The following is a 25642-nucleotide window of genomic DNA, read 5'->3' as shown; positions in this document are numbered from 1 at the left end:
TCCGAAGAGTTCGGGAGACGTTCGCGAAGGCTGGAGCCATGCAGCGCCCTGCCGGGGTCCGGCCTGCCACAACTCGCCGCGGCGAGGCCTCGAACCCGGCACCTTGCAGCTCCGCTCCAGAACCGGCGCCCATCGCCGCTCGGACCGCGCTCCCTGCGCATGCGCCAGGGTCTGTCACTGACCCCGGGCTCTGCCCGGGACTGTTCCACCAGCCGGCGTGGGGGAGAACGACCTCCGCCGTTGCGCGGAGCGGAGGGCCGGCCTCGGCCCCGCCGCGCCGTGCGCAGTGTGCCCGCCGCGCACCCCCCCGCCGCTGCGGCGCGGTGGTGCGTGCGGCGGGGGGCGGGCCGGTTGCCCAGGTGAGCGCGCGAGCGCGGCCCGCCCCGCGCGGCCCCGTCAGCGCTGCCAGCGTGGAGCGGCCGGGGCGGCAGCGCCGGGCCCGCGGCCATGGACGGCTCGCTCGAGAAGGTCTGCGGGGCAGCGCCGCGGGGCCGGGGCCGGGGCCGCGAGCAGCGGCCGCGGCGGGTGCGGTGGGGCCGGGGCCACGGGGAGGGGCGCGGGCCGGCGGCGGCCGGGGTTCGGTGCGCGGCGCTGCCCCCCGGGCGGAGGCGGCGTTGCCGCCGGAGCTTTGGGGCAGCAGCGGAGCCCCCGGGCGTGTCCCCCTCGGCCCCCACAGCCGCCGGTGTGACCGGCATCCGTGTCCCGGATCTGGACCTAGGGAGGATAACTATCAGGAAATGCTTCAGGAGCGGGTTTTTTGCTTTCTTTTAAAAAAAAGATGGAGCTTATCTCCTGTCACTGTTAGCCTTCAGCAGGATAGGAGAGGAAATATTGCTAAATAAATTATTATGTTACCCATTTTTGTAATTGAAATGGAGGCGTTCACTGCCCTGTGTTTGCTCTTCTGCCCGGTGCCGTGTAGAAAGCAAATATTGGCTCTGCAGTGCCGCGAGTCCCGGACAGAGCGTGTTTGCCTCCGCACCTGGGCTGGGGCCCGAGGGTCCTGCCCCTCCCGGGGCCTGTCCGGTCCCTCGGGGCCTGTGGGGACACTGTGCCTCTGGAATAACGAGTACTTCGTGTGCTCAAGGCTTTGAATGCACACGCCCCTCCTTGTGTCGTTACTATGTGCAGCATGCTCGGTTTTGTGTGATCCTTGGGGTGGTCCAGAGAAGCTTGAATGGGATGTGCGCCAGTGAAATGGTCGGGAGATTCGGGAAGTATCTTTCTGACGTGGCTAATGGGTTGGTGACAAAACAGGTTGATATATTAGGAGCTTTCTGGAGAATACAGCGTTACAGAGTATTTGTTGGTGTTTAAAAGCTTAGGTTCTTTACTAGCGCTGACAGAAGTGACTCCTGCTTGTTCTGAAAAATTTTATTTGAGTAGAATTTCATTGGCATAGTTTGGAGTATGCTGTCTGTGAACTGGACTCAAAGAGAACACTGGTGTGATACAGGGTTAGTTAAAGAAGGTGCAATAGTACAGGGCAAGTGCAGTACTGGCCAAGCTCTTTGCTTGACTAGTTCATCATAAGAATATGATGAACTATAAACAATAGAGACACTGTAAGAATGAAATACCTAAAAGATGTCCATATTTTAATTATTCTTGATGTGAGGAATAGTCTGTAATGGTCTGCAAAAACTTGCCTGTCTGATTTTTCCATTTATGCAGATAGATATGTGTCAGGAGTTACCATTTGGTTTACTTCTCTCTTGTTTATCAGGGCTTTTTTTCCACATGTGTGATGAAAGCTGTAGTCCTCAGTATAATAAGATGCCATAATACAGTTATGGTCTTCTAGATATTTAGCAGTAAGTACTCTGCTGGAGTAGTCAATAGTCTTTGGTTAAGATTGTGGTAAATCTGTACAATTTACAGTTTATCAAGTCTTGAGCATGACATGTCAGAATTCTTCTCCCCCAAATATATTGAAAGTTCCTCCAAGCTGGAATACATTTTTCTGCAGAGAATGTCTGTCCACTTATCTTGTGAACATTATTTAAGCGTTATCGTAATAGATTTGAGACTGACTTTTATTTGAACCATGGATTCTCTCCTTGCTCTGTATTTGTGCAGGGTGCCAGTGATGTGATAAGTACTTTTTAACTTGTATTAACACTTGTTGCAACTTTGTATTTTCGTAACCATTTTCGTACAATCATAATGAGCTGTAATGCAGTGCCATTGGGTGACTGCAGTCTTCAGGGTCTTGCAAATGGAAAAAGACTTTTTTAGCAGATGAGAAACTTCCTAAGAACTGAAAACATTGCACAATAGGACTGCAGTGAAAATCGTTGTAGAATCTGACTCACAGGTGTGCACACCAAACATCTCTTGGTTTGATTTTGCAATTAATGCCATTTCAGCAGTAATTTTTGCATTATTTTTGAAGATATTGTGTGTCACATGTTATATAATTAAGATTAATTTTATCTGAAATTCAGAAATCTTTTGTTGGGCTGAACTTGTTTAAATAATTCTGGAAGCCTGTGTTAGATTTCAGAAGTTTGCCTTAACAGGACTATTCTATTTTTTTCCCATTTGGATTTTAATTGAAGTGACCAATCTTCTGAAGGATTTTAAATTTCAAGTTAGGTGATTTTGTCAATGGTAAAATAGTGCAAATTCTTTCTTTGTGACTTCTTGCTATCTCTACAGCAGCATTTTTCCTAAACATGAAAAAATCTGTTTTGCTTTCTTGCTCAGCCTGTAGCTCTTGTCTTTTGTTTCTGTGCTGTTTACCACAATATCTTGGTAAGTTTACAGAAAACTCAGGCAGCAGAGTTGTATTAAGGCCCTGGCGCATGTCAGGGGAATAAATAAAGATTAAAAGAGTGAATATCTATAAGCAGAAGCCCTGTGATGATACAGTGCCATTTTTATTCAAGCCAAACAGTCATGATGTGTCTGCTTTTTTTTTGTTATCTTAAACTTTTCTTACCCTGGAGAATAAAAACAAGATTCTTTTGGCTGAAGAATACTGACATTGTTTGAGATTAATTTACAGTTGAGAAGAGGTTTTGTTTTTTTATGGTAAAACTTTCTTTTAAGGTGTTATAGGAATGTAGTGGGAAAATGAGCTCCCATGAAACAGGGAACAAGCTACACCTGTGAGTTGCTTCTCACAACATTAGTTAATGTAAACTCATCCCTTTATTTCATTAGGAGTACAGCCTACAGAAATGCAAAACCAAGATCGGAAAACATTGTTATAGAAGCAGCATTCTCCCTTTTGAATTTGCAATTCATTTTCAGTCTTATCACAGTTGGAGAATATCCCCTTATCCTCTCCCCAGTTGCCAAGTGACTCCAAGGTGTGACGTTCTGCCTATAAAATCATAAACAGTTCACAGTTCAAAGTACTTCATAAAATAGTAACAGATTAGTTACAGAATAGGGAAGTGACTACAATCAAGCTATTGCAGGATAACCTTAGGGAGTTGGATTAACACATTGGAAGGCAATGAATGATAGAAGTCAAAGCAGGCTGAGTGAGGCATGTCAGGGGCTGAGGGAGGCAGGAGGTGCTGGGATGTGAATGGACACCTGGAAAGAAAAAGCCATGGCTGGTGCCTCCCTAGAGCTTGGAAGGATTTGTGTGTCTTGTAACTGCCCAGGCCAAAGGCTGCCTGTGATCCAGGGGAAGGACTGAGTGCAGAAACTTCCTGCAGCTGCTTTAACCCCCTAAACACCTGTGCTGTCCTGTGGTTCAGGAGGGAGTGTTCAAGAACTCCTCCCACAGTTGTTTTCGAAAACAATTCAAGACCATGAAAAAAATACTCTGCTTATTACTGCTCTTGTTATTCAAGTGTGTTCAGAAACCTTTCTTAACTTAATGATTTATTGCTGCAACTTTGCCACACCTATTTATCTTGCTGCTTAAAAGAAGCAGAAAGTCTCCTGCTTCCCAGCTCCATGGCCTTACTAATGTAAGCAGAGGAGGAACATACAGAAAGTTCAGCATGCAGCAGGTAAAGGTGGGCTTCTTCTCCTTCCAGAATTCAGAGGAGAAAATAAGCTGCTGCATATCCACTTAGCAACTGGAAAAAATCAGAAGGGATTAATTTTCCAATTCAGCCCATATCAGAATTCAAAGACTTTGTGGATTTCAGAGCATTTTTTTGGAGCTTAGTGTAACTTAGGAGTTTTAAAGCTGTATTTTATGTAGTTATTCTGGCAGCTTATTGGCAGAAGGGTTTCATGAGTGTAATTAGTGAGTGAGACAGGATGAGTCACAAGGTAAAGATGTGCAGTTTTAAACATCTGATGTCATTTCAGCCAGTGAATTTTATGTTAGTTGCTAACAAAGGCAGCTCGGAGCCCTTTTTATAATGTCTCTACATCTTGAGTCCTCATTTACAACAGATCTGAATTTTTGCATGTGATGCTAAAGAAGGTTCAAACAAGTAACTGCCTTCCAGCTATTGACGATCTTTTATGGCAGCCTGAATTCAGTTATGTGAGATAATCACAATCAGTAGATTGTGATTGTTTACTCTCCTAAGGGCTTGCAGGAGCAAAACTGATTTTTTTTTTCCGAACTTCTTTCCAGAGTTTCTTTGACATGGTGCAATTCTGGAAACCACTCAAAATGTATGAACGTATTGCCAAAGATTAAATTTATATTTTTCCTTTGGTTGTGTCTTTTTTCTTCAGAGTACTGAATGCTTGCAGTGTGTGTTGGGTTTTTTTTTAATCTATGATGAGGTCTGGAACTTTTTGTATTTGTACTGCTTTGTCACTCAGTGCTTAATTAGTTTGTGGTCCTCATACCCGGTGGTTTTTGTACAAGTCAGTGTAAAAGTGTAAAAACCTATTTATTGCTGAATGCTGGGAGTTCTGGTAGTAAAATATTACTCAGTTCTTGCTCTATTCTTTTGTTCTTCCTCCAACCATTTGTTACTGGCTGCTTCCAAAGCCACAGAATAGAGAATTGTCAGTCTTGCTCTGATCACTGTGCCCATGCCGGGCTACTGATTCTTTCAGCCACCTACCACTTGCTGTAATGCGACTTAAATCTCAAAATATTTGGTTAAAAATAGTCTTTGAACATATGGTAACTCTCAACTTAATTTTTTTTTTCCTTTCTTGATCAGTCCTCCGGATGAAAATAGTGTAAAATCCTCATGTAAATGAACCCCACTACCTTCTGTGATTGAATTTGCTTTTGTGTCTGCATCTAAGTAAATGCGTTTGCCTGTGGGATTTTTTCTTTAAACAACCCTTTCCCTCCCCTGTCCCCCCAGCCTCCTCAGCAGCCTGCAGGGGTTATAACCACCAGAGTCTTTGGTACATGGGTGATGGCTTGGTGTTAAATTTAAGGAGGTTATGCAGAAGCAGAGACTCTGTAATGGGGTCACCTGAGTATCTCAGGGGTTTTGCTGTCTAACATGATGGGGCTTAGCAGTGGTGCTTCCTTCTCCCCTCACACTGGGGTATATCTATTTTCAAATATTGGTAAATCAGGCTCTGCCAGATGACACCTTTCACATTCCCTGGAAGCCTCAAATGGCAACTAATCCTTCAATGGATAAATGCTCCTGTCCAGGTGTCTGGTGTCAATGTCACAAACTTCTCTCAGGCCTCTTGGGTTAAAGTTTATGAAAGAAACTTCTTCACAGCCAGAGCAGTTCTTTGGAAAATACTTTGAGCTTGTCATCGGTTCAGGGCAAATAAGTTCCATGATTTTTAAACTCTTCCATCCTGGCAATATCTGTGGTTACCTGATTTCAGCAGTGAGATCAGGATTTTTGCCCTGTTCTGTGCAGCTGGAGGATAATTGCTGCACAGCAAGCAATGCCTGTCTTAGCTGCCTGCTGCAGGTTGGTTTCACTCTTTTGTCTACATAAAGGGAATTTCTCCAATTAGTTAAGATTAAAAACTGGTTTAAAGGTACTAGAAATAGAAAAAAAATAGATTTACAAGGGTATTTGGGTTGGATGTTTTCTCATCTGTTTTGAAAATTCCCCTTGTAAAAGTCTGCTGGGGAAACAACAGGGAACGATGTCATTTTATTTCTCATTTAGGGCACTCTCAAATACTTTCTTGTCTTTCTGGATCCAAATGTTGAGTTTTTAACCCCTTCTAGGATTTATTAGAGTGTAGAGACAGTAGTAAGACAAAAGGGTTTTGATCTTGAAAGTTGCATTCTTTTTCTTAAAAGATGGTGGACCCTACTTTAGCAGAAATGGGGAAGAATCTGAACGAAGCAATGAAGATGCTGGAAGACAATCAGAGGTGTGTGCAAAGCATACAATAAGAAACAATAGCTGTTTGTGCTAAGGGGAGGATTATTTGTGTCACTGGCATTAAGCAGAGATACCCCTCATTTCCTGTAGTTTAAGGTCACATTGTCATTCTGAAGCTTACACCTATACAAATCATCTTTGTTTCTCAAATGCTGGCACTTTTAAAGTCAATGTGTACATAATTATGCATGTTCTCTATTACCCAAAACAAGTCTGTTTTTCAAAGTTAGGATTTATTTTTTATTATTGCAGTGCCAGCAATTTTTGATTCCTGTATATATGAGATTTTTCTCTAAGCTTTCTGTTAAAGAGCTGAAAACCCCAACAACTTGGGAACTCTTTAATTCAGTCTGAATGAAACTTTTTTGTCAATCTCATCTGGTTTATTTCTGAACCTGTTGCCAGTGAAATAGATATGTGTCAGTATGCATTTCTACAACTCAAAGTCAATTACATATTTGATGTTCTCAAACACAAGTACAGAGTTTATTCCGTGTCTTTAACTTAGGAAAGTGGAGGAAGAAAATGAAAAGAAATATGCACGGAAGGATATTCCTGGACCACTCCAAGGCAGGTAGGCAGCAATTTTTAGATAATGCTCTTTTCAAGATCTTAAACTACACATAGCATGTCTGTCTTCCAAGCAACTTGCATGAATGGAAAAGTTAACATTTTTCAGGCATCATAATAAACTTTTTCCCATACTCACATCGGGGAAAAAAAGTAATACTGTAATCATACCAACTATTTTCATTCTCATGTGGAAAAGAGAAAAAAGATTACTTGTACTTGGTGACTGAAATTTTGAACTCTTGGAATCTGATGAAGTAGTGGTGCCTACAGCTGTGATTGAGACTCAAAGTAAACACAAACTTCTTTTAAAAAATATATTAAAAAAAACCCCGAGACTGATAAGGTAGAAAACAGCAAAAAAACCAACAAACAAAAACGACCAAACCCCAGAAATCCCCCCCTTTTCAACACAGCTGTCTTTAGAAATTAAACAGAGCTCTTGTCCATAAGGCAGGTAAGACCATTGTGCCAGAAATGAAGATTTAAATTGGTTGTGTCCTCTGTGGGAGATGATCCTGCAGGAGCTCAGGCTAGCACTTCAGAAAATATTGCAAAAGCTATTTAAGTTTCTGCTGTGCAGAAACTAACCCTGATTTTGAGTGGAGACACTGAGTTATCTTTTCTATGAATAAAAAGCAATTTCAACTAGCAGTGTAAGTTCTTACACTACTGTACATCTTAGTTGGAGTTAGAAAAGTTGAGGTGGATCTTTTTCATTTTTGCCATGTCATGTGAGAAGTCTAACATAGCTTATGTCTGCCAGAAACTGAGATTTCTAGGGAGTTGTTTCAGAGATGTGCTGAGTTATGAGCTGAGGCTGGTTCGGGTGAAGCGAAATGTGGATCCTTAGCTACTGCCTTGGTTGGCTGTGTAACAATAAGAATTCAATCTTGGCAAGTCAGGCTTTTCAGACCAAATTTTCATGAATCAGTAGATTTGTTTTTCTGAGTCTCCTACTATAAGTAGTTAGGGTTTTGAATTGATTCAGCATCCTCATCTTTGTGATCAGTTTTTCTGAGACCAAGGAACCATTTCTGTTGCTGTACTCAGCATTCAGTAAAAGTGGAGTGTCCCAGGTGGCCTCTCTTAGATGCTGCTATTTACCTGTCTGTGTCTCTTTAATGTGGTTTTGTTTCCCCTCCCAGTGGCCAGGATATGGTGAGCATACTCCAGTTAGTTCAGAACCTAATGCATGGAGAGGAGGAAGAGGAAACCTCACAGTCCTACAGGTGAGGCCAATATCAGTTACTGGATGTGGAAGACACCTGATTTTTTAATATTCTGATCGCTATAGAACTTATCCACTTAATTTTAAGTTCTACATGTGTTTCAGTATATATAATTTCTGTATATATTTTAGTGTGTATACTTATATGCATAAGTATATATATTAAGTGTTTTAAAGTGTAAAATATTGTGCAACCAGGTAACTTTTTAAAGACATCTTACATTGTATAGTGAAGCAGAATATTACATGAGGCTTGGCTTTCTTAAAATTAAAAAGCTTCCATTACTAATTGCTAAATTGAGTTATACAAGGGAAATGATTCTCATGTGACAGCTCCTTTTTTTCACTTTCTCAAAGTTGTTCTATGTCTTAAAGTATTGAATACCAATAGATTTTTATCATGTATCTCTGTAGATTTTAAAATGAAAGGAAATAAAATTTGTTTCCATTTTTTAGTAAAATTGAAATAGTACTAACTGATCTGCAGAGGATTATTGAAAACTAACATTCAAAAAATATGTTCAAGATTATAAAAAAACTCCAAAAAAACCAAAACAAATAAATAAAAAAACAACCATCAAACAAAAAATCCCTAATAAAGAAAAGCTGTGCCTCTAAAAATAGTAATGTAAGTGTCCTGAGTTTTCTGTGCATAGGAGAGGAGGGTATTAATGCACTTTCAAGTCCCAGTGCAGATAAGGTGCTTAGTTCCAGCTGATGTTGGCTGGCTCAAGAGCAGGAGTTGTTCCTCTGAGCAGCTGGGCCAAGCCAAGTGCTCTGTGTGCACTGGCAGCTTAGTGTGACACACAGGAGGCTGGCTGTGATATACTGCGCTTCTCTCTGCTAAATATTTAAATTGCGAGTCAACCAATTCTGCCAGTCTGCATTAAAAATCCATTAAGCTCATATTACTGTAATGGCCATGACTTGGGTTTGATTGGCAATTCCTCTGTTCTGGCTTGCAGACTTCAGAACGTTGGTGAACAGGGTCACATGGCTCTACTGGGACATAGTTTGGCTGCTTATATATCGGTGCTGGACAGAGAAAGACTGAGAAAACTTACAACAAGGATCCTTTCTGACACTACTCTCTGGCTCTGCAGGCTTTTCAGGTGAGTCCCTGGGAATAACTTGTGTGACAAGGTAGTGATAATATTTAAAAATGGATGTGACTCGACTGAGGATGTCAACTAAAGAAACCACTGTGTCACAAACTTAGGAATCCTTGGAAGGTGTGAAACACAACCTTACCCTAGCCTAAAGAATATCAGGTTGCATTATCTTTAAAATTAGCAGTCCAGAATTTAAGTCTATATTAAAACCAGAATGAAGCCTTTTTTGTGTTTCCTCCCACACTCCACTTTTAGTAAGCAAAGTTTTGAACTCTCTAAAGGCAATCTTAAAGGAACACAGATGTTTCTTTCTTTCTTACTCTGAGTCTAAATGAAAATATATACTAGGCTTCTCTCATTGTTAATCTCAGCCTGTCTTGTAAAAGTTTTCTTTTAATCTAGTTTAACCTGGGAAAATAGAAGGTTTTTTATTATCTTCTCCGTCCTGTGGCAAGCTTTTGTGTTGGTCAGTGTTATTTTTGTCCTTACACTTACTGTTGGTTTTTTGCTCGTATTTACTTGGCTTTTCTTGCAGGTATGAAAATGGATCAGCTTATTATCATGAAGATGATCGTGAAGGTCTCCTAAAAATCTGTCGACTTGTAATTCACACCCGCTATGAAGATTATACACTCGAGGGGTTTAATGTGCTCTACACTAAGCAGCCTGTCATATACATCAGTTCTGCAGCCAGAACAGGCCTGGGCCAAGCTCTCTGCAATCAGGTAAAGGCAGTCGGGGGCTTTTAGCTGCAATTAGAACCTGCCTGGCTTCATATTGCCTGCATAATTTTGGGGATTTTGGCAACTTATTTTTCCTCATGGTGGAAATAACAGCAAAGGAAGCAGAGTCCATACTGGGCAGCTGTAGTGGACCATACGTTTAAAATAAAACCATTTGTCTGAGAAAAATACTTTGAGTTTTTATTTACAGCCTGTGTTTTGCAGCAATGATACAGTGGGAGGAAGAGAAATTTTCTGAATATTTCCAGTGAAAGGATCCTGCATGCTAACTTTTTAAAAAATGAGTGATTGTTTCTAGATTGCATTGTGATTTACATAAGCTGTTGGTCATGTGAGATAGACCTGAGCCCAACATATATAATTTGTCCTGTGCTTTTTCCTTATTAGATTATAAATTTCAGCAGAAAACTTACTCTATAAAGTAATATTAAGGTTTTTGTTGTCACACTGGGTTTTGTGTCACTCTGTGAACACATGAAAAGAGTATTTCTCAGTTGAAATTCCATCATTTCTGTTGCAGTTAGGGTTGCCCCTTTCCTGCATGTGCCGTGTGCCTTGTAACACTATGTTTGGATCTCAGCACCAAATGGTAAGTTTGTCTTCCCTGAGAGCTCTTTCTGTGCTTTGGTTGGTTTTTAAGCCTCATTAAATGAATATCAAGTATGCTGTTTGGAAAGGCTGTTAATGCATTTAGTTTTTCAACTTCTAAGTCTTCTGTGTTAAAGCTGTGCGAATTATAGATGGAAATTTTCTAAAAGCAGTTTGTATCTTGGTCTTGTCATTTGCAAAATATTTTAATGGCTTTTAAGTAAAGTGCTTTTTAGTGCAAGATTTCTAGAATAGGAGTAGTTGGAGTGCTTTCACAGACTATGTGGCGTGTTTGTGTTTTATTTTTCACAAATGCTTTATTCAGATTATTTTGCCTTTGAGAAAAAGAAAGTGCAAGCCAAAACCAAAGACATTGAGAATGTTTCCTTTCAGCATTTCAGAATGCTGTTCATTTTCAATCTTAATGCATTTTCCCAGTTCAGCAGAAACAATCCATTGTTTAACAAACATTGTTTTCTTACTGATACCAGGATGTTGCTTTGTTGGACAGACTGATTAAAGATGATGTTGAGATTGGAAAACTGCCTTTGTTGCTTGTGGCCAATGCTGGTAAGTGCTGTGGACAAACAATCACAAAAACCCCCATGCTACTTCATGAATACATATACAATAAAAACCAAAAATATATTTTCCTAGGCAGCTTGGTGGTTACATATCAAGAAATATCAGGAAATATGTTAATGACCACAAAATAATTATCTGTCCAAAGGGGATTTTATTTAACTGATTCAAATTTGGATTGTGCTGTTACAGTTCTGCATGTGTCAGCTGATTTATTAATATGACTGTAACTTACTTTAGTGAGTTCAGATCTCTTGTTAAAAATCAGTTTTACATTAACAGTTCAGAATTTTTTTATGGATGTGCCATCAACTTTAGCTTGAAAAAATTATATTTTTCTTCTAGTTAATTAAACACATGTACAAAATTTGCTTTAAGAATGTATGAGGGAGGTGACTGTTACTTGCTTGGGACCTGGAAAGTGATCTGAGATCAGTTCAAGAGGCTGATTTAGTAGAGCCTCATTGCAGGCTGATCCTCTGTCACTGCCTTTTCCCTGTTCAACCCAGGGACTCCAGGTGCTGGGCACACGGACAAGCTGGGCCGGCTGAAGGAGCTCTGTGAGCAGTACAAGATGTGGCTCCATGTGGAAGGGTATGGAACTGGAGGCTTACTGCTCTAGAACTGTTCATTAAAAAGTCTGACTAATAGTCACCATCTAATTTACCAGCTCACAGAGAGCCATAAGGCCAACTTTAGTTTGGTCATAGTAAGCATTTTATATGGTTTTAGTTTTGTTATTGTGAGATAGAAATTGATTTACATACACAGGAAGAATTAATTGGAGACATAATTTCAGCACAGATTAATTATCACTTTTATTCAGATGGTAATCTTATCTGCCCTTGCTTTGAAGAGCTTGAAATACTAATAAAAAGACCCTCTAGGCGAGGGGGACCTAAAAAGACCTAAGTCAGGGAGGACAGCATACACTGGTTTTGAGAATGAAATGGCACTTCAGTGAAGGTTGTCCAGAAGGCTGCAGCAAGAGCAGTGTGTAACAGAACTGGGAGGGAGATTAAACCAAGAAGAAAAAGAAATTCCAAGAACTTGGACAATGTCAATGAAGACTCCAGTGCTCTAAGATTATATTTTTTGAAGCTGAAATAAGGACAGTTTCTTCTGGTATTTTGTAGAATAGCTGTATTTGCATACATTTATTTCTGATACCGAATTGATGCTAAATTATGGATATAACCTTGGGTGATGATTTCACCAAATGTTGGACTGAAAATTTTTAGAACAAAGTAGATTTTTAATTTTGAGTTTTCAGTCTTGGAATACCAAGTAGCAACATCTCCTCCATTGTTAATGAAAAATATATGAACAAAAATTACCTCCCTTTACACATCAATATGAAATATGTAAATTCCAGATTAAAATGCTGTCTCTTAATACATATTTAATATATGCTAAACCCACTCTTTTTTCCAGTGTGAATCTGGCAACTTTGGCTTTGGGTTATGTCTCCTCTTCTGTACTGGTATGTTTCACTATATCTAGAAACTTTAAAATGTGCTTGTGTAAGGTTAATCAAAATATATATGGCTTATATTATGCTTATTGTAATAAACTTCAGGCTGCAACAAAATGCGACAGCATGACTCTGACTCTGGGTTCCTGGCTGGGGCTCCCAGCAGTGCCTGCAGTGACACTCTACAGACACGAGGATCCATCCTTGGTATGCTCAGATTCTCACTCACCATTTCCAGATCCTGGGCTTTTGATTCTGATCACAGTGTGCTGCCATATTCTTCATAAGCATCTAAATTACAATTTCCAAAGCTGACAAAGTGGCAGCATTGAAGAGAAGTTAACAGTGGTCTGTCTGTTTTCCTCCTCAGTCCTTGGCAGCGGGGCTGACGTCGAGCCAGCCCGTGGAGAAGCTCCGTGCCCTGCCCCTGTGGCTCTCCTTGCAGTACCTGGGCCACGATGGCATTGTGGAGAGGATAAAACATGCCTCACAACTGGTGAGCAACAGCTCAGCAGGGATTTATGACAGCTCTTGACAGATCTTTCTGGTTATTGTGATGTGTTGCAGAAAACTCAACTAAAATACTGCAGTTGTTGACAGTATAACAGTGGGTCATACTGTTACACCCACGGTGAAAGCACAGGAAAATGTTTGAGGGAGGGTTTGTGCTTTTACTATTAGATTGTATGTATATTTTTAGAAATGAGAAAAAGTCTTTGTTCTTCCTAGACAGTGAAATAACATAATCATTTCCTTTTTTGTCACTTCTCTTAACTATTTTTGCTTGAAAGCTCTTCAGAGAGACTTTATTTTCCTACTTGGCATTGTATTGATTTAAATAACAGTAAATTTACTTTTAGTAAAAAGGGCTTGAAGACATTTCTTGAGGTACAAGTGCACTATGTTTGGAGTCCTTACTTTAGTAAAAGTTAAGGTCCAATATAACGTGTTAGTTACAAAATGCAGTGCTTATATGCAAAATATTATTTCTTAAAGGCAACACTTTATAGTCAGTGTTTTACTAAACCCAGAAAATACTTCTCTTTACATTCCAAATTGACAAATTAAAAGTGGATGAGTCTGACTTGTTGGAGGGGTTTGCTCAAAAATTGTGACTGTTTAATGTTTTTCAGAATAACTTCCAATTTCTAAAACTGTATTTCTCTCCTCCATTTGTTCTCCTTCTGCTCTGGTCTTCTAGAGTCAAAGACTGCTGGAAAACTTGAAAAACCTGGATTTCATTAAAACCTCGGTACAGTCTGTGTTTAATACTTTGATTGTATATCTTAGTTTCTGCCTGTTATGATGACAATAACTTTGACTAGAATAAATTATTAAAAATATTATGTTAATCATAACCATTGTTTTGGAGACACTTGGGATCTTTCTAATTAAGTTCTGGTGTTCAGTGAAAGCTCATGGCTTGTTTGTGTGTGACCTCTGGATCGTGTTTGTTCCGTGCACCCATGGGAGTGCAGAAGAGTATTCAGAAGTTGCGTTCAAAGCTTGATTACATTCCATGTAGAACATGGGTTTGCTCAGTAATACATCTATGAAACCAGTTTCCCTAAGTGTCTCTAATATATTCTGGCTGCATATTACCCTGCTGTTGAGATCATATTGTGAACCCTGTGATATTGTACACAAAAATTATCCCAGCTGTGGTTTCTACACCAGAAATAGGTTTAGAAATCACAGCTAATGTATTCATTCCAAATTCAGTTCCTGTGAGATGTCCTGTCCAACAGGGTTTGGTTATTTTACTCTGACCCTCATCCCGAATTTTAGTTGATATTTGATGTACAGAAATTTAGTCAGCTTACTGAGTAAGCTGTAGAGTATTAATGGCCCTGGGAGCTCAAGGTACTGTATCACTTACCCTCATACTAAAATAAATCTTGGCGTTTTTAGGATTATGAAATGTAGCCTCAGACTGTCTCCAGAAGTAGCACAGTCCGTTTCTCCAAAGCAGGAGCAATCACAATCTTACTTTTCCTGCTGGAACTTTCTTGATGTTCCCCAGTGATTCTGGGGTGATTTTCAAGAGAGCTCAAGCTTTGCTCAGCAGTGTAAGGAATTGCACATGGTGTTAAATCTTTAAAAAAGCAGGGAAAAATATTTTGTTTTCTTTTAAGGTTGAAGATGAACTGAGTTCACCAGTGGTGGTTTTCAAGTTTTTCCAGGAATATTCAAATAGAGGTATGTGATGTATTTAAAACCAAACAATGACCAAAAAAACCACCCCTCTCTATACAGTACTTGAAACTACTAATTCACCAAATGAATTTGAGATAAATGTGATGTAGTGCAGTTCACTCATGTAACATGCTTTTAAAAAGGTTGTGAATGCTGGTCATAATCTGTGACAAATCATACACATGATAGCTTCTTTTTTTTAGACAGACTGCAGTGTTTTAAATTTTCATAACAAGTAATTTTCTGCCTTCTTGAATGGGAAGATTTGTATAGGATTTTGATCTTGGGAGCAGATGATGGAAGTCTCTTACAAGCTGCAGGCTGATTATGAGTGTACTGGTGGGGAGAGAATTTGGTTTGTTCAGGTTTTCTGTTCCTTTCAAACATTTCATAGCTCGTGGCAAGCACTACAATGCTGTGGTTTACTGATTACAGTTCCTGTTGTAATTTTAAATGCAGCAGAACACATTGGGAACAGCTCTGGAAATGCTGTCACAGGTATTAAATATTTGCAGCCTCCTGTGACAGGATTTTGCTTTGTGAAAACACTGTTTGCTTTCCATTGGGGCATTTTAACTTCAAAACTCAGAAGTATTTTACTGGTTTGGTTTTTTTTTTAACTATTACATTCAACTGTTTCACTTCCAGTATTTATCGTGTTCAACATATTTTTACAAAAACATCCATGTTCATCTGCTCCAGGCCCAGTACATGCTGTAGATGTGTTACATTAGCTAGGAGACGTCATTGTCTTTTATCTAAATTTTAGGTGGCATTTTATTTAATAAAGTAAATAAAAACCCACTTCTGTGATTCTTGTGTCTTTGGTTCAGATCAGACCTCACATGCTGCACAGGCCTCAACTATTCAGCACCCCATAATAAGCAACGAAAGGCACATTTATGACACCTTCAATCAGTGGGTAAGAATTGATGCTTTTTTCTTTAGGGAAGGGGAGTGACAGTGGAGTGGTTCAGGGGGTCATCAGGAGCTATAAACCCTTTGTTAGAGTAGTTTGAAAGATGTTCTTCATCTGATTCCTTTGCAAAACTTGTGGCTGTTTAAAACATTCATTTGCTCTGAAGCAAAGTTGCTTTCACATTTCTGATCATTTTACACATAATTAGTAGTGAAATCATTCCTGAATATTAAGCTGTTGGTTGTTCCCTTGGTATTGTGGAAATATGTGTAAACTTGAGAATTCTTTTAAATCAGCCAAATGCTCTATTGCCACTGTCTGTGTATGCTTGAACAGACAGCTGCCTTTTCCAGCTCTTGAGTTAATTCTAGAAGCCTGTGCTGGCAGAGCTGAGCATGTGGCTGGTTTGGATCCCTTGTGCAGTAATTGTGGCACACCTAATAGCAGTGACAATTTTGCAGATAATTCTGACTTGTAACACTTGCAGCTTATCCCAAATTTCCATGATTTTAAGGATCTGTTGAACTCAGTCATCTCACCCGCAGGGTGTAGTATTTTGGTGCAAGAACTGACTTTGAGAGAAAACTGTGTCCGTGTTGTTCCCTGAGCTGAGGCAGGGCCTGCAGGAGCCATGCCCTGTCCAGTTCCCTAACTGTGCCTTGTCCCTGCAGCTGGGAGAGCAGCTGGCACAGCTGGTGCCTGCCAGCGGGGTCGATGTGGTAGAACTGGAGGATGAAGGCACGTGCGTGCGCTTCAGCCCACTCATGACTTCTGCAGGTAACATTCACTCCAGTCAGCCCCTTGCACCATCCCCCAGCTACGCCCAGCTTTTACAGCCATCTCCTGGGGTAAAAGCAGATGTGCTCAAGAAGTTCCTCAGGATACTCTGCTGTGGAGAGGATTTTCTTATAAACAAACCAAAACCACCTCATTTCGCTGCAGCTCAGCACTGGGTGCATTAATGGGAACCCAGCTGTTGTGGGTCACGTTGCCTCACTATCTCTGCTGAGAAAGACTTCCTGGTTACTTTTTAAATTCATTAGGAAAAGCAGTTAAATTCCTTCTCTCAGCTGCTTAACACCAGATGCCTGAACTTTCTACACAGGTATTTCAACACTGCAGTGGTGCTTGTGTTCAAAACACAGCTACTTAGTTGGAATAATTATTTACTGAGCTTCCAGGGTTTTCTATGACTACTGATGGAGGGAGGATATATTAAAAAAAAACTGTTTTGGAAAGAAGAAGCACAGAGCAGTTGCAGGGCTCAGGGGGTGCACAGTATCTCCTGTTGGCTTGTGTGGGATGAGGGGCTTAGGCTGTAGAACAGCTGACACTCATGAGAGAAGGTCCTGGTGTACACAGAACAGCAGATTTTAGAATAAAATTACTTGGTGATGCTGTGATGTTTTGTTTTAAACCAACATGGAAGCTAATTCATGTCCAGCTGGGTTATGGGAGGAGGATGTTTGTGGGGTTTTTTTAATGCTAGCTACTGATGTAATGTAAAAGGGTATTGTAACATATCCTTATTAGTTTGTAACATGAGAAAAATCCTTTTTATTAATTTTTATGAAATCCTTATTTCCTTTCATTTTGATGTATCAGTGCATAGATAACTGAACCGAAAACCCACTTACATAGACCAAGATATTCAATACTGTCTGTAAATTATATTTGTGATTAATTTGCAGAGCCGCTCCTTTACAAATCCCTAATTCAGACATTTGTGTCACATCCATCACACTTACCACACACTAACACTTCTGCTCTGCAGTTTTAGGAACTGAAATACAAGACATTGATCACTTGGTAGACTGCTTAAAAATGAAGATTCCAGTGTTGACAAGCACACTGCAGCTGAGAGAGGAGTTTGAGCAAGAAGTGAGAGGAACAGCTAGCCTGTTGTATATTGAAGATCTTGCCTGGCCAGGGTTAGGTGTTGTGAGGTAAATTATTTTCTTCATGCTGTGTTTGCAAACACTGTGCTTGAGCAGACAGGACCATGTGCTCTCCTTAGTGGTCATTTGGATGTTTCGTTTGCTGATCATTATCTGCCTTTGCATCCAGTTGAAGCTTTTGAGTGCTTTTTAGGAAATTGCCTTTATAAAGTAATTTTTTTTGATTAATTCTTAAAGAAAAGCTGAAGAGCCGCTTTGGGCACCAGTTGTAACACTGGAAGCAGTGTGTGTGTGTGTGGGATATGTAACGAGCAAGTGCATTCCACTGTCTTTAGCCAAGCATAACTTCTATTTTTATCTATAATAACACTCACTGATATGCTGAATAGACTTTAAAAAACCCTCCAGGTGTCTGTTCTGATCATTTGATGCAGCCCTCTGGGAAGGATTCTGTGTAGTCAAAACAGTTCAGGTGTAATCAACATAGCAACCAGAAATCTATTGTGTTGAGTTTGCAGCAGCAAGCTCAGCCCACCCCCCAGGCCCTGATGACAAATGCCAATAAACTTGCTGGTAGGAGCTGTAATGTTCGGAGGTTGTTGTTTGTAAAATACAGGAATTTGTAGAAATGTACTAAATGTGTAGGTGCTTTTGTATGTACTGTAAGGTGAAATTACTCTCTCTTGGCTTGGTTTGAAGGTACAGCTATCACAGTGATGAGAAGAATGATGACAAACGAGAAAAAGAACTAGAAAAAATCAATACAGAACTTCTGAAAAAGTTAAATGAGCTGGAGTCGGATCTCACGTTTTCTTTGGGTAACTGCACTATTTAAAGAATTTCTTTTCTAGCTAGTAGTCATTCTCCTAGCTGTGCTGGAATGATTTGATAGGCCATTATAATGCAGAATGAGCTGCTGCCCATGTGATTATTGCAGAAAGAACACCTGGAACTATTCCTTCCTCCCCTGTGTTTCAGTTCAGGAGTGCCCACCAGGTGAGCTGTTCTCAGAAATCCTTGTGAAAACTAATGTGTGGGCAACTAGACCAAGAAGGGTTCCTTGCCAGAAAGAAAAAAAGCTGCAGCATTCCTGTGTGTAAACAGAGCCTTCTGGATCTAGTGGAAAGCAGATCTCATTCCAAACCCACTGGCACTGATGGCTTCACTGCTCTGTGCCTTGATTAAAAGCTTTAGATGACTTCTGTGATAATTAGCAACACTTCCACATATACACAGTGCCACATGATAGCTGAAAGTATAAATTTACTTATTCAGAACTCTGATCTTTTTCTAATCAGCTGTCAAAAATTAAGTGCCCTAAGGTTGTGGAACCAAGTAATCTGTAAATGGCTGAAAGTTAAGGAGTTTAAAGCATATTCAACACTGGTGTTTATAACACAACTCCTTGACTGTATAAAATATCCACTGTTTTTCTTGCTCAGGTTATGTTTCCTGTCTTTGAAAACCCCCAGGGCTGAACTTGCTTGGCCTGCATAATTTGTACCCACACAGATCCTGCCCTTAGGTACTGGAGGGGGTGTGTACTGGGATTTCCAGATTCACAATCATGAGTGCTGCAGCCCTTGCAGGATTGCAGATTTGTTCAGCACAAAGATCTGACTCTCCCTGTGCCCCCAGGTCCGGAATTTGGAGGGCAGAAGAACTGTGTTTACATTGGCATGGTGACGGAGGATCTGGATGTGTCAGAGCTGGTTGAAACTATTATAGCAACAGGCAGAGAAATTGAAGAAAATTCAAGAGTATGTATTAATAACTCACAAAATATTGAAACACCTTTTTTCCTCCCCTTTCATATTGGCTTCAGGACATGGTTTTGTTCATTGTGAAAGTAACAGTTGTGCTTGCCCACAAGAGTTTTAATTACTTCGGAAGGAATAATCTGTGTCTACATACAGAGTTATGGAGTTATGGATTATGACATTTTGAGGATGTCTGGATTTGTGTTCATAGCCCTATGTGCAGTAGTTCTAATGAAAACCTTCAGTGGTACTGAAGTAACCTCATTTTATTATTCAGATTTTAAGCTCTCAAAAAACAAAAGTGAAGGTGTAAGTTGATCGTGAGCTGGTGTTTCTCTTCACTGCTAGATGTGGTGGGATTGAGATTCTTTATATACCAGCTTTAAGACTCTGCTCTAAAATATGTGAAACACTTTAAATTGGTGTCTTAAACCAAGAAATTACAAGTTACCTATTGAAGTAATAAAGCTGATGATGCAACTTCTATTTGTCAAAGCACTTACCTGAATGGAGTTCTCCAAATGTTCTCTAAAATAGAATTCTTAAGTGATCTGCATTACATCTGTCCTTTCATTCTGTTAGTGTTGGGCATTTAATTTTCTTACCTCAAAAATAAATAGAACTTCAGAAATCCTTTGCCTATTTCTGCTCATGGGAATATGTTTATTATGGCAATGAATTTTTTTCTAGCAGTGACTTCCTGCCCACTCTTGACTCTCTGTGCTGCTTGGAGGGTGACATGAGGAATGTTTTGTCTGTAGAGCACCTTCAGTTTTTTAACTGTTGTAGTGGAGAGGTTGGAGCTGAACAGGCCCCTCAGATTCTGAAGGTTCCAGGGAGGAACGAAGTAGTGGAAGAGTCAGAAGGGTGCAGTCCTTGGGACCAGCTGCAGTAAATCTGTGGATCTTCACCATTTGAATCAAAGCTGGGAAGCAGAATCCATTTGTGAATGCCCCTTGCCCCGCTCAGATGAGGAGGGTTGGTACAAGGAGGACTTTACAAAAAGCCCACATCAGTCCAGCCTGCCCTGAGACATGCAGTAAAGGCACTGAGAGGCAGGACCAAAGCTGAGGATGACTGGGCCAGAAACACAGTGGTTCTTCCTGGTACTCTGAATTCCACCCCACTGCCCTCCCTCCTGTAGCCAGGCGCTACCATGGGTCTTGAGCAGCCACGGGGGTCAGTTCCTGGCTGGCCTCTCCCTGAAGGAAAAGGAGCAGGGAAAAGGAGCTTCCTCTTTTTCCTTTTATTAGCTGACAGGAACACAAATGTTTGGCATTTTGGAGGAAATGCCTGTCCTTGTGTAATGTTAAAACCAACATTAATATATGGAAATTGGCATGTCTTGCACAAAGATGTAGCTTCCTGGGTTTGTTCATTCCTTGTCCCTGCTGCTGTCCCAGTAAGCTGCCTGCCCTTTGCAGTATAAAACACAGCTGCTGCTGGCCTGGGCTGCCACAGCATCAGTGGCAGTTCTCTGAGAGCAGGAAAACAACGTGAGCCTATAGGCTGACACATAACTTGTTACTGTGAGGCTGATTTAAGTCCTGGGTGTTTCTAGGAACCAAAATGTACTCCATAAACATAAACAATCTTCCCAGACATTCATCTGAGGAACATTTATATGCTAAGCAGGTTTTCAAATAATTTGGGTCATAGGCTCATTTCTAAGTATAAAAAAAAATACTATTCCTGTTTAAAATTACATTATTTCCTCTGGGTTTATGTGTTAAAAAATCTTGCAGTCAGCATGTACATTCTTTAATTTATAGTTATAATGAAATAGAGATTGTCACATACGGTCTTAAATTGGAAAAATATCTGACTACCCTCTCTCCATCCTGAAAACCTGAACTAAAAAGACAGTTTCAAGTCCAAATAATACATATCCTTATTTCTGGGTTTTATTAGCTGTTGGAAAACATGACTGAAGTTGTTAGAAAAGGGATACAGGAAGCACAGCTTCAGCTTCAGAAAGCAAATGAAGAACGACTGCTGGAAGAGGTGAGGCCACAAACACCAGCCCTGTGGTACCCTGAGGTAACTCATCCCCTGGGGGGCTCTTCTCACCCGTGTTGGGTTGTGCTTTGCAGGGGCTGCTGCGACAGATCCCAGTGGTGGGCTCCGTGCTGAACTGGTTTTCTCCCTTCCAAGCCTTGCCCAAGGGAAGGACGTTCAATTTGACAGCAGGTAGGACTTGGGGCACCTGCAGCTGTGTCATGCTGGCACTGAGACTGTTCAGTTCTGTACTGAACCTGCAGCACACGTTCCTGTGCTGGTTTGATCATGAGTGACATAATCCACCCTCAGGATGTACAAGAACATGCTTTGCACTATTTCTGTAACACCCAGTAAGAATCTTCTACTCTCTTGTACAGTTCACATTTTGTTCTTGCACGTTGAATCATGTTTAAAAAAGCCATGATAGACACTGGCATTTATTAATAGAGGAATCATTCCCGTGACCTCTAGCTGCATATCCTGGACAAGTTTGGGGGGGTAAATACATGAGCTGGGGGTAGCTTGATCTTAGCACATCACTCCACATGTGAGTGCACCTGCATCCTCTCCTGTGCTTCCAGGGCACTTGTGTTCCACTGTGCACCTGAACAGGATGTCTGCCTGGAATCCTGGTTTGGGATGGCACCTGGCTGTTGCCATCCTGCTAAGTGCTGGTCTGTGTGCTAAACTGCATGTCCAGCAATTGGAGGACAGGTTAAAGCCACCTGGGGCCTGGCATCAATGCGGCTGTGTGGGAAACAGTACTAAATGGAACGGTGCAATGTGGAAGACTCCGTTTTCCTCTCAGATTTGTAATTTGTGTCTGGGGATGCAGAAAGAGCTGGCTATAAGCTTTTACATCAGTGAGACTGATGTACCAATGTAATACTGCCTGAAATTACAAATTTTCACTGTAGTAGTACTGTGGCAGTCACAGAAATGAATGTTCCTGGGCTCAGCAGAGTATCTGGCACACCCAGGACAGTGCCACTGTCTGTGTGTCTGTACCCTGCAGGGAAGGCTTCCTGCTGTGCTCAGGGCCTTTGTGACTTTGGATGCACCAAGTGGCAGGTTCTTAGAGCAGAGAACAGCCCACTCCCCTGGGAATGCTGACCCTGCATGGCTGGATACCCCTTCCTGGCAGCTGGGGAGATGTCACATGCCCAGGGCAGGAAGGAAATGGGACTACAGAGTGTAGCAGTGTTGTGAAATGAGGGTGGGGGGAAACGATTAACTTCTGAAGTCTCAGCACTCACGTCCCTGGGTTCTCAGAAATGCATCACCCCCATGTGACAGTTTGAACTCAAATACTGCCATTTCACAAGTTTTAGTCATTTTTTTTTAAACCTGCAGGCTCTCTAGAATCCACAGAATCTATGTATGTATCAAAGGCCCAAGGAACAGGCAGCACTCCACCACCAACTCCCACTTCCAGCCTTGCAAAACAAAGACTTCCTGGTAAGTTTCTGTGTCTGAGTTTAATTTCTAAAACTTCCCTGACACAGGAAGACCCACATGATTTTTCATCTTTTGTAACATCTGGAACTAAAGCTCATCTTCTACCACCTTAAAAACCTTAAAGTACCCATGGCACAGAACACTGCCCCAAGCTGTTCTCTCCCCAACATATTCTTCCTGGGACTACAGGAAATTGTCCCATGAACTGACAACTGCCCAGGAAGTCTGGAATATTTCTGTAGAATATTAAGAGGTTATTGAGCTCTAAAGATTAACAGGTAAGCAAGCCAGAAGTTTTATTTTAAATAAAAGCATGATAACATGTAGTCGCATACTTCAGCAGCTGCATTTGTGTTGCTACCAAACATTTTGTGGCCTAAGCCATTCTAAGGTGAAGATATGTTTAACCTGTGGCACTCCCTGCATAGTTGTACTAGTAATCAATGCTGATTTGCCTGGCAGGAAACCCATTTTTAACTCACCTTGTGGGCTGGTGGCTTCCAGCCTATGACTTTGAGTGCAGTTGTTTAACCTGGAATGATTTCAGTTTGTAAGCAGGCAGATTGGCTTCAGGTCAGTTTTCTCTGTCTCTGCATACACAGGATACAGTAACAGGTGCTGTGACTTTGCAGACCTGTCTGGGGCTATGTTCAGGGTCCAAAGTAGCAGGCAAACAAAACCTACTTCTCTGCTGTTACAAAATTCCAATACTTCTTCCTTTGGAAACTGAACTTGTGCACACCACTGTTTGTATTTGCTGCCTTCATGGGTACTGAATGCTTCAAACACTTCACAGGTCAGAAAGCTTTCAAAAGGTCTCTGAGAAGCTCTGATGGGTTCAGTGAGACCAGTTCCATCAGCCACTGTGAAGACCTGGACAAGCAGGATCAGAGACCCCCAAATCTCTCCCCTGGCCAAGAGCAAGGACCTTTGGAGAGGGAAAGAGCAGAGGAGCAGAAGGAGGTGGCACAGGCAAAGACAGACACTGAGGACATTCACAGTGACAAATTGCCACCAGACTGCACCGAGGCAGAGGACCAAGCGAGTCAAAGATAAAATCCAGAGTGTGGATTTCAGACTGTGCTGAGGAGGCCCCTGCCCAGGGAGGCAGGCTGGTAATTGAAGATGTGAACAGTGCCACACACAGTACAGTAATAACTACTGTAACTTATTAACTGGGATTTTGCACAAGTATACATTCCCTCCCCTGGGACAGAGATTTGTCTTATTGTACACTTGTTACAGTTGCTTTAATCCTCTCCATGTTAGTGTCACCAAAGCTGTAGTGAAATTGATTGAGTGCTCATGAACGTCTGTAAAAGCACTTGGCAGTTATCCTTCCTGCAGGAATCCACGCATGATAAATTGCTAACTAACCATTCAGCCATGCACATGATGAAAAGTACAGTTGCACCCAAAAATTATAAAATTATCTTACGTTACTATACTTTATAAAAAACAACTGGCAGTTGTTCACCTTTTTAGTATTTAAAATCAGTTTAGGCTCTCCTGCAAAACTTCTCCTGAAGTCACCCTAGTTCTGTGTTGCTTCTTTTGTTACCTTACCCACAGCCTGCCCCAGAGCCGTGGGGTGTGGGCACTGGGGAGGGACAGGTGCCCTGTGGATGGGAGTCACTGAGGAGCACTGGGCCATCACCCCTTTGTTCCTGCTCTTGTACCACTTCACCCCAGCCACAGCCCTGGGCACGGTGGGACAGAGTTAGTGAATTTCCAGCCTTCTAGAAAGCAATAGTGCCTCTGCATGCCTGGCCTGCTTCCTACCCCTGCCCTGGGAAGGAGCACAAGGCACTGTTACTTTCCTTTGCACGGCATTTACACACCAAATACTGAACGTGTTCATGCAGTGTAACTGGAGTTCTTTCTGTTGTGTATTTTTAACGGTAGCTGTAGTAAAGCTTGAAAAACCAATACATGCGATGGTTTCGACACTTAATTTTGAATAGCACTAACTTACCTATGGTAGGAATTGTACAGAGTCAAAAGAAATTATTTAGTTTATTTACATACAGCACAACTTCAGAGTGTTTGGGACTACTTAATGCACAAGCAAAGCTTTGAATAAATCAAAATCCAAAGTGCAAAAGTGTCTTCCCCCAAATCATCTTAATCACTTCACTGCAAATTTTCAGAGCCTATGGTGGAAAAGCCATCTTTGGCAACACTTGTTTTCCCCGAGTAACCTGATGGTGATACAAACCCTCCCCTCCCTCTAAAACTGGATACAGGTACTGCAGTTTGCTCCATTTGGGTTTTTTCCTCCCACAGGTATCCCTTAAAACCATAATGACAGTAGTGGCAGTGGGACTTACTTTGATAATCTGCAAAATTTGAGGGTTTTGAATTGTACTGGCACCTGATTTGACTCTCAGCTTCTGAAGCCTGCAGTGCTGGGATGCCATGAACAAGGTTAACTTTGCTTGTAATTCTGGGGTAATTTATGTAAATCAGTGCAATTTTTTCTAAAGTACAAAAGCAATTAAATTGACTAGTCTTCCTCCTTGGTTTCTTTAGTGCAATGAAGTACGTTAATAACAGTAATTTGTTGGGGATAAAAGTTATCCCCACAAAGATTAATTTTTAATGTTTTTATATTTGGAAATGTTAAATCAGTAGTTTTGTTGGAATGAGCTTCATTCTTTAAATACTTACCTGAATGTTTCAATAAAGATACTTCAAATTATTACTCTGGAATTAAGTTATTGTTGAAGGACACTTTGCTACATTCCAGCAAACCCTTTCTTCCCTTGTGTGTGCAAAATCATTTAATGAGGTGCAGTGACTCACCTTGTCAGTCTCTCGCATTGCCACCTCTACCTGCTCATCAAATTACTGCACTGG

General features: G+C 41.2%; 1 protein-coding gene across 3 annotated transcripts; it reads left to right on the top strand.

Moving 5' to 3' along the window:
* The first annotated feature begins 328 nt into the window (after positions 1–328).
* PDXDC1 (pyridoxal dependent decarboxylase domain containing 1) lies at positions 329–25487 on the top strand. 3 transcript variants are annotated; one of them, XM_068206818.1, is made up of 23 exons: positions 329–468; positions 6167–6240; positions 6760–6825; positions 7970–8053; positions 9018–9164; positions 9700–9889; positions 10428–10496; positions 10987–11065; positions 11587–11671; positions 12512–12560; positions 12657–12758; positions 12922–13047; positions 13753–13803; positions 14687–14750; positions 15581–15669; positions 16338–16443; positions 17441–17612; positions 18264–18382; positions 19203–19324; positions 21236–21328; positions 21418–21514; positions 22679–22783; positions 23580–25487. In XM_068206818.1, the coding sequence occupies exons 1-23, from the start codon at positions 448–450 to the stop codon at positions 23837–23839; spliced, it is 2370 nt and encodes a 789-aa protein (XP_068062919.1). In that variant the 5' UTR covers positions 329–447; the 3' UTR covers positions 23840–25487. The 3 variants fall into 3 exon arrangements, with proteins under 3 accessions (XP_068062919.1, XP_068062918.1, XP_068062921.1); XM_068206817.1 differs by having other exon boundaries at positions 433–525; XM_068206820.1 differs by lacking the exon at positions 329–468 and adding an exon at positions 588–748.
* Positions 25488–25642: the final 155 nt, after the last annotated feature.

The sequence above is a fragment of the Anomalospiza imberbis genome, chromosome 16 (genome assembly GCF_031753505.1).
Source record: "Anomalospiza imberbis isolate Cuckoo-Finch-1a 21T00152 chromosome 16, ASM3175350v1, whole genome shotgun sequence".
Classification (NCBI taxonomy): Eukaryota; Metazoa; Chordata; class Aves; order Passeriformes; family Viduidae; genus Anomalospiza; species Anomalospiza imberbis.
The sequence above is the reverse complement of the archived record's forward strand: the minus strand, read 5'-3'. Positions and strand labels throughout refer to the sequence as shown.

Coding starts and splice junctions, on each gene's coding strand:
- PDXDC1 (XM_068206817.1), top strand. CDS start 448: ATGGACGGCTCGCTCGAGAAGGTCTGCGGGGCAGCGCCGCGGGGCCGG. Junction 9,890..10,427: donor GCCAAGCTCTCTGCAATCAG/GTAAAGGCAGTC, acceptor TTTCTGTTGCAG/TTAGGGTTGCCCCTTTCCTG. Junction 21,515..22,678: donor GACGTTCAATTTGACAGCAG/GTAGGACTTGGG, acceptor TTAAACCTGCAG/GCTCTCTAGAATCCACAGAA.